We start from the raw sequence: 9,347 nt of genomic DNA, 5'->3' as shown, positions 1-9,347 counted from the left end.
TTCGAACCTAAGCAATGACCGTCTTGACTGTTCTTAAGCTGGTATTGAGTAAGACTGCCATTAATTTTTTAGTTAGAACATTTTCACCAAATCATACAAATTTGGTTACCCAAACATTTTTAGAATGCAACATGTGTCTTAGTTCTTGGTGGATTTGGAGATCGTGGTGTGAAAGGAATGATGCTAGCTGCAAAGTATGCCAGAGAAAATAAAGTTCCATATCTTGGGATTTGCTTGGGCATGCAAATTTCTGTTATTGAGTATGCTAGATCTGTAAGTGACTTTCCTTCCAATAGATTGACATGTTTCATATGACAGACCATGTACTAACCTTATTTTCATCACATGTTTTAGGTTTTGGGTTAGGAAAAGGCCAACAGTACAGAATTTGACAACGAGACACCCAATCCTGTTGTAATTTTCATGCCAGAGGTGCTTGCATTGTATTACATTTTTTTGAGCTACTCCTTTGCAAGAAACACTGGTTATAGCAAATTAATAACCATCATCTTTCTATATTTATACTGGGTTCAAGAACACATATGGGAAGCACAATGAGACTGGGGTGTCGCAAAACGCTGTTTCAGACTCCTGATTGTATCACTGCAAAACTGTAAGAGATATCAATGCTTCATTTAATAATTTCCAAAAGTGAACCCAACATCCCTTTCTGCGAGATATGAATGTCCACATTTTCCAATCAAGTTTCTTTGATTTTTTCATCTTCCTTCATGCATGCATAATACTATATTCTCTGTTTATTTCTAGGTACCATAATTTAGAGGATGTGGATGAACGACATCGGCATAGATACAAGGTTAGTTATGAAGATTGATTTGGTGGAAGAAAAGTGTTCATAGTCATAATACTTATCACAGGATATATACTTGCCCATGGCATTATTGTTACAGGTGAATCCAGATATGATTGACATGTTAGAAGAAGCTGGCTTAAAATTTGTGGGGAAGGATGAAAGTGGAAAGCGAATGGAGGTTAGATTGCTCATCAGACTTTAAAGGTTGGATGAGCTTGACAAACTGATAATAATGAATCGGTTAAAATCTCAATTTCATTTTTTCTTCTTGAATTGGTTAAAATTTCAATTTCATCCTAAAAAACTGTCCAATTGGTAGTTCATATTAGGGTTATATTTTTCTTCCAATCATTGTTGAATTTTGAATTATTGTTAATATTTTCCTTTACTTTCTCCAGATCTTAGAACTTCCCGGTCATCCATTCTACGTGGGAGTGCAGTTCCATCCAGAATTTAAGTCACGGCCCGGGAGGCCTTCAGCTCCGTTTCTTGGTATTTAGTGGTTAAATGAATTTATGCATCTCATTGACTGACTATTTTAACCCAGATCTAAACAATTCCATCTTAAACATACCAAGGTGGGAGGTATTCAAATGTTTGTATGCAGTTTATGAAATGTTCATTTTATTATATATACTTTCAAAAAAGATCATTCACTTTAATTGAATGAACCTTGCAGAGGAAGTGTTAGGTTTTCACAACATTAGCTTCTCACTCATGTTTGTGTTTTTCAAGCCTATATTTTCACTTTGGCTTCATTTGCTATTGTTCATATGAGGCGGCAGCAGTAATGACTTGCGCTTCTGATCAGAGAGAAGATAGAAAAAAACTTCTAATGCTCCTCCTTTCAACGTGGGAAAATGGGAGTTTTGCGTCCTCCGAGAATTGAACAGTTCATTTTTGTGTATGGGATTTGCATTCACACTTCTTGATCCTCGATAAATAAACTAAAGGTCGGGCGATGACCGGAAAACTACCATTTTCTGTACAAAAATCAACAATGATGACCAACTGAAATTTCTAGTACATTTTTTCTAAAGCACTTGCTTGTAGATTCATGTCGTGCTATTTGCTTCCCAATCGACGAATTGCCACATGTAAAAGCCAGCAGATTGCTTTAATTTGATGCCTTGTATACAATTCCATAAAGAAAAGTTGATTAACTGTATTTTTATTCCAGTATAAGCTTTTTCCTAATGATCTATCTATCTTCTATCTTAACAGTTGTGATTTTGCATTGTAGGACTTATATTGGCAGCAACAGGGCAGGTAGAAGCGTATCTTAGCAATCATCAGAATGGAAGTATATAAGAAACTTGTCCAAGTATCAATACATCGGCATTACTTATACAAGGTATTCCATTACCTTTTCTTTTTATTATTAATTTTTTTGTAAGTTATTTTGTTACATGGAGGACCAAGGCCATAAACAGAAACTAACAGAGGAACCCTGTGACAAGACCTGATACAGCGGAGGATTCACCCTTTGAGTCGCATCATATTTAGCTAATAGTAACAAATCAGTCTGTAGTTTCTAGGGTAGGTTAGTTTTTGAGATGATAAGATTAGAGGAAATCTTGAATTCTAAAAATTTGTCATACTGTTCCTTTGATCCTATTGATTATGCTTCTTGGGCCCTGTTGGTTTAGATTTAGACTTCACAGTCAGCTTTGGGGTGGCAAGAACAGACTTGAGCTGCATCATCTAGTTGAAAATGTAAGGAAGACAAAAAATTAAGACTGACTAAATGTTGATTGAACTACAATTTTTCAAGCAACATATGGACTAGATCTAATGGTGATGCTTATGGAGGTATTGTGATCATTCTAATGTTTAGTACCTGTGAATTGATATTTAGGTCTGGAGATTTTTAATAAATTTTGCTGACATGGCTTCTATCTTGTTGTCAATTGTGGCTTGATTTTGTGTTTATTCATTCTGAAATACTTTTTATTCCTTTGTTTCACTTTCAGGCGTATGCTTGGGGCTTTGATATACGCAGCTGGCAGCGCCACTTAAATCCATTGACCTAGCCTGAGATATTGTGACAATTTGCTTTATCTGCTGGATTTGGGCCAAAATTGAAGAAAAGGAGCATTGAAAAAGCATATCTTCGTGATGAATTAAGGACAAGTTTTGGTATAATTCAGCAGAAGCATATATAAATTATTGCAAACAAATATTATATGAAGGCCTGTCACCAAGATCTGGAAGACTTGGCCAGCTCAAGATCAGCATGAATGTGAAGTCATCAGATTAATCTAACTCCCGTTTTTTGTGCTTGCATTCCTTGTCCTGAGCTCAGTACCTCCTCCTTTATGAGGTAGATTAACCTCACTTTTGTTTTCCTTGCATTCCTTGGTTCTCTCTCTAGTTCATTGGAAGATTTAAATCAATTTTCCTGAAAAGATGTTGGCCACTTGCTTAGATTACAATTCAGTCAACCTTCTTGTTGGTTACAATTCACTTTTGGATATGTTATTTTGTTATTAATGGTGATTGGATATTAAATTGAATGGGAAAATGAATTAATGTTGCATTTTGAATGAGAGTTATTATTTCATATTAGTGTTGTTTTTAGTTTAAGTACAGGTATTTTTTAGTTCAATCATATAAAATTAGCACAATTAAAAAAAAAAAGACTATCACGGCGTTTCTAAAACTGTCGCTAAATATTACATCGATGTTTGGATTTTTTTTGAAAATAGAGATACGGCGGCGTTTTAAAAACGTCCCTAAATAGCATGGTGATGTCATATTACCGTTAGTAGAACTTTTAGCCACCTATATTCATATAGCGACGTTTCTAAAGCGTCATAAAGTTATAGCAACGGCCGCATCTTCGGCGTTTGGTATCAAACGTCACAAAAAGATTTAACGGCGTTTTGAGGACCTATAGCGGCGTTTATTAAACGCCGCTAAAACCCTCATTTCCAGCAGTGTCGGAAGTGAAATGTATGGAAATGAAGTTTCAAGATGCAAAATTCAGAACCAAAACTAAAGCAGAATTTCAGACTGTTTTTTAAGCAAAATTGCACGTGCGGCCTAGGGCACTGTACGTGTAGAAAATAGGGCACATAGAGCTGCACACACTATTTTAATTGCACGTGCGGTGGCATTTTCGTATGTGCGGTTTTCAGGAAGTTCCCAGTTTCATTTTCGCTTTGTTTGTCCAACTTTTGGGCCTCCGTTTATATGGTTTTTATGTGTGACTGAACTGAATGTAAGTATTGAGTTTTTGTACTGGAATATGGCTATGTAGGTCGCTTGCACGGGGAGTACCATTCGGCGAAACATTGTGAGTAATGTCTTTGTAAAGATATTTTTATATCAATGATTTTATAATGGCTATGCTATACGATGTTATATGAAATCTATGTATTATTTACGAAATGTCTGATGTGATAAGTTATGCAATGGAATTTCGAAATGATTATGATATGACTTGACAGGCTTTTTGAATACGTATGGTTGATAAGAATGAGTGAGATTCCTTATCTGATTATCAAAAGTGTCACTATGAACATGTGCTTTGATTTTCAGAACCCTCCGTTATGTCTAAGTCGATCAATTGCAATCGTTATGTCTATGCCGATCCGTTGTAATCGTTATGTATATGTCGATCCGTAGTGGTAGTTTTTGCCTATGTTCTCGGTCCATTGTGATCGTTTAGCTAATATTTTGTTCGGTACTATTGGGTTATACCACGAGAAGTAAAATGTTATGAATGCTAAAGATATTTAAATATGATAAATACTTCGTTCCGTCGTGAACGTTATGTGTGGTATTTTGTTAAGGGTTTAAGAATGCCTTTGGACATGTACTACACCATGTGTTAACTATGAAAGGTTTGCTAAAGATTTGAGGAACTCCAATTATTAGCACAAGTATCCGGATAATACTTTGATCTTGTTAAGAACCTTGTTCTGATTTTATAAGCTATGAATCTCATTCATTTAACCTTTGTACATTGAGATTATTCACTGGACTTTAGCTTACTGTTTGTTTATATATATCTGTAGGTGATCACGCACCGGACCGGACATAGTGGCGTCGACCGAACCCCGTTTTATCAAGCCAACCACTGTGCCTCACTGTGAGGTTCCAAACTGTCACATGTCAAGGCTTATTGGGTGGCTCACATTTACCCTTTTGAAATTGTGATTAAGTGACAAGAATGTTTTATGACCTTTGTTCAAGCTGTTTTTGGCAATGGAATATAATTCCTTGACCTATGTTTTAGTTTTGTATATACGTGTGGCATGGACTTAAGTGTGTGAATATATATATATATATATGAAGGTTTATTTGTTCATTTAAGTCCTCACAGCTCATTGGACGAAATATTTTATTGATTATTGGCTTCCGCCAGCCTTGTTTGCTGTATTACTGATAAGCAGGCCTGTGGTAATCACGGATTACTAGCCGGTTACGATGCTAAACCTATAGGGGTGGGTTCGGGTCGTGACACTAGAGATATCTACTTTAAGCTATCGATGGAGGATATCTATGATTGTTGTAGAAATTGCATAAGAACTAAGTAAATTGGAACTATTTTCTCATCCATTTGCATTGGGCATTGCTGCATATTATCACATTGAAAATTTATATTGTTTTGAGAGAATGGTGAATACTTGGTTGATCTGGGTAGGGGGTGTGGTTACAATGTTACGTTGGCCTCTTTGTCCTTGGTGAAAGACCAGAAACCCGCGCGGATACGTGTTGAGCCTTCCAATTAATACCGGTAAAAATGACAAATTGGTAGTACTTGTATATTCTACTTGCAGACACATACCTGGAGATTCGCAAAGTTGCATTCACTGTCCTGTTTTCTATTGAAAAGGAAATGTTTTATGAATTATGATATAAACCTAGCATTGAATGGTTTGAAAGAGATTTTGCATGGTTTGAAAGAGATATAAAATGTTTTGTCACTAGCATTGCATATGCATTTCACCCTTATATCTTTGTTAAGATTCATATACTGTGTTGGATTATTTCTACTGGGTTTTGGCTCACACTATGTGGGAAAACTATTTTCAGGTGCTGCCGATATGTCTCTGCAAAGGCAATAGCGTGGGACGACTTGGAAGCAAGAGCTTTATTTTGTTTATTTTCGTTGTATTTATTTGTACAAGCCAAGGGCTTTAACTGTCTTGGAAAACTGTAAGTCTTTAGGGCATTTCTTTTTGCTTGAAGTTCATTCTATTGTGTAACATATGTTGTACATTCAGAGATAAACTTACGAATGTATATCTGCATATGCTACTCTTTTGTAAACCTATTAGGGAATTAATGGAATATAATTACCTTCTTATTGTTGTCATTTATTAATATTGCGGTTGGGTTATTGTGGTTATTTCGGGGTGCTGCACATTTTTTTATTATTATTTCAAAAGCTCTACTTTCTTTCCTTTCTGTCCTAATTCTTACCATACGAACACACACACACACACACACACACACACACACATGTATATTGTATTATATATCTCTCATGTGCTTATCACGTAGGGCAAAGTATATTGGTGGGAAATATGGATGATCTTTCTCTCTTACCCTCATTTCGTAGTTACATTTTTGTCACATGATTGGATTTTGTTAAAGATTTAAAAATGAAATAACAGAAGAGAGACATTGATATTTGTGTAAGGATCAAAGTTAGATTTGAGTAAAAGTACATGTGGTTGACTGTCACGATTTCATATGTTGGGACCAAAGTGGGATTTAACCAGAGGTGTAGGGCGTTGACTGTCATGATTTCATGTGTAGGCAAGGTTTTGAAAAGCGGTTGAGGTCGTTGTAACGATTACGGTGACACGGTAGTGGTTGCGAGGTGTAAAGGCCGTAGCGTAACGGTTGTGGTAACCGGAACTGTGATTTTTTATTTTTATTTTTATTTTTCACACAATTTGAAAAAAACTTATCGATACACACACACACACATACATATATATATATATATATATTCAGAATCACATTTATTGGGATTTAAAATAAATTTTGATCGCTTTTTGTTAATTTTTAAGTATGATCCAATAATATATTTCATATTTTCAAATCACTATAAAAGGAGTTTTTTATATTTTATTTTAATAGTTAATGATTTTAAGAATAATTGATTTTAAATGTTTACAAATTATTTTTTACCAATACCTAAACTAACTGAATTAAAAAATTTCACAATTATTAAATGAAAGGATTATAAAATAAAATTTGTGCCATAAATTTTTTTAAAAAAAATTATAAAGAAAAAAAATTCATATAAGATTTTTTCTTTAAGCTTGGATCACTTGAGTATTTGTTCTTTCTTTTTTTTTGTAAGTTTTTGTTTTTGGTTTTTTTTGGGAAATGAAGTCATTTAGAATATTGTAAAAGGGTATAACAGTGTCTAACAAGTCGTTACGGTACCGCTACTGCTGTTACGTAACACCGAAACGGCCGTTACATATGTAAATTTCCGTCATACCGCTATAGTGGCCATAACAGGTGGCGGCAACTACCACAACCATTACGTAACAGCGTTACGTAACGATTGTGACCTCTTTTTAAAACCTTATGTGTAGGGATCAAAATGAGATTTGGTGCAAAGTGCAGAAGTGCAAAATGTAATTTACCTTGCTTTTAATTATGAAATCCCAAAAGGGTGGTGCAAGTAATGCTTAGCTAAAAGATGACATGGGAAGAAATTACCCATCAACTTGATTTTGTAAATTCATCCCTGCTAAATTTGCAGCTTCTTTAAGTGCTGCCCTCCATTCTTGTATCTTGCCCTTCCATTCATCTTTTTTTTCAGCCCCTTCTGTATGGAATCTCTCTTCATGCCTTGTGAATGCTTCTTCGAAACTTCCCATTTGCTTCCTCACATGGGATGGATGCACGTGATAGAAGACAGGTAGCACTACATGCCCAGTTGTCCTTCTACGTTTGAGGATCATTACAAGTTCATCAAGACACCAGCTCGAAGAAGCATAGTTTTTTGAGAAGACAACTATTGAAATCCTTGACTCTTGAATTACTTTCTGCAATTCAAACTTAATATTTTCTCCTCTTTCAATCTCGTCATCGTCTCTAAAGGTTCGAAATCCTCTATGCTTTAAAGCTGTGTAGAGGTGGTCAACGAACGTCTTGCGAGTGTCTTCACCTCTAAAGCTCAAGAACACATGATAACTACATGGAGAATCAGAAGAGGAGACATCTTGGGCTCTAAGAATCTCCATCGGATTAAAGCTCCACAAATAATTAAGGAGAGAAGAGTTATGGGATGGAATGAATGCTATCCGTCAAGGCATCATATATATTTTATAGGAGATGTGACTATATGTAACCATATATCCAAGAGGAAGGACTGAGTAAAAAATAAAATAAAATAAAATAAGGTGAGGAAATGCTACCATAATTTACCTGTTGATTTGTGATATATCATGGAAGATTCAAAGCTAGTGAATGGACATTTTAAGGAGTAAATATCTATCATAAGAAAATTATCTTTTGCAACAAATGTGAATCAGATTCCGTGGGTAGACATTTTGGGCGTGGAAGAAGCTACTGGGAAGTTGGGGTAATAAAAAAAAGGGTTTAGCTTCTCTCAAGTTGTCATCTCAACTTGAGAGAGTGTTTGAGCTAGGTAGGCTCATTTTGGGACCAATTTCGGTGATTCAAACCATTTACATTTTAGGATTCATTGAGTAGAATATTTATGAAAAAAATCAAGATGATTAGACATTGGTAGTTATATGTTGGGATCATATTAGTTTTTGAAAAATGGATGACAAATATAATTTCAAGAATAGTCATCCGTTTTTTGTAATATGAATTTGATACAAACATATAAATACCGATATTTGATTATCTTGATTTTTTTTACTCAACGAGTCTTAAAAAGTGAACTGTTTAGATCACTAAAATCGGATCCAAAATGGTCTGAGAGAAGCCCACCGCAAGAAGAAAATGAAAGGTGTACAAACGTCTGTGCAAAGGGTGGGATGAGCAAGGTTGGACCAAGATGCTGAGAAAGTGGGGGTTTGTATTTTAAATTTTTATTTTTTTTATCAAATTTACAACATTTTACATAATTCTTATAAAATTTAAAAAGGTCCATTTTATAATACAATATTTTTTTGAGTGTGTATCACATATAAGTTATGGCAATTTGTGAAATTTTCGATTATAACTAAAAAAAATTACAAATAGTCACATAAGCAAATATTTTTTCCGTCATAATAAAAATAATCACAATTAGTCATAATCAACATCAAAGTAGGTCATAACTAAACAACTCTTTAGTTATTATCAAAACAACAACTACAATAGATCATAATTAAATTATAACCAACGTCATAATGAATCATAATAAAGTTACAACATACTTACCCAAAAAAATAAAGTTACAACAAATCACTTTTGATATTTTTATTTTTTTGAGTATCGAAGAAAATGTTATTGTTGAAATTTCATTGTACATAGAAAACAATTTATCATAACCAAAAAATGGGTTAATTACAAAAAAAAAAAAAAAAAATCTCAAGATTTC

General features: G+C 34.4%; 1 protein-coding gene and 1 pseudogene across 1 annotated transcript; one reads left to right on the top strand and one right to left on the bottom strand.

Annotated features, from left to right (window-relative positions):
* The first annotated feature begins 549 nt into the window (after positions 1-549).
* Positions 550-2,344, top strand: LOC145790087 (uncharacterized). Its single transcript, XM_082867934.1, has 3 exons — positions 550-992; positions 1,213-1,306; positions 2,058-2,344. The coding sequence occupies exons 1-3, from the start codon at positions 894-896 to the stop codon at positions 2,123-2,125; spliced, it is 261 nt and encodes an 86-aa protein (XP_082724060.1). The 5' UTR covers positions 550-893; the 3' UTR covers positions 2,126-2,344.
* A 5,159-nt stretch (positions 2,345-7,503) lies between these two features.
* Positions 7,504-8,034, bottom strand: LOC145791357 (disease resistance protein RPV1 pseudogene; annotated as a pseudogene).
* Positions 8,035-9,347: the final 1,313 nt, after the last annotated feature.

The sequence above is a fragment of the Camellia sinensis genome, chromosome 5 (assembly GCF_055761805.1).
Source record: "Camellia sinensis isolate YWXY chromosome 5, ASM5576180v1, whole genome shotgun sequence".
Classification (NCBI taxonomy): domain Eukaryota; kingdom Viridiplantae; phylum Streptophyta; class Magnoliopsida; order Ericales; family Theaceae; genus Camellia; species Camellia sinensis.
This window is presented reverse-complemented; position numbering and strand designations above follow the sequence as displayed.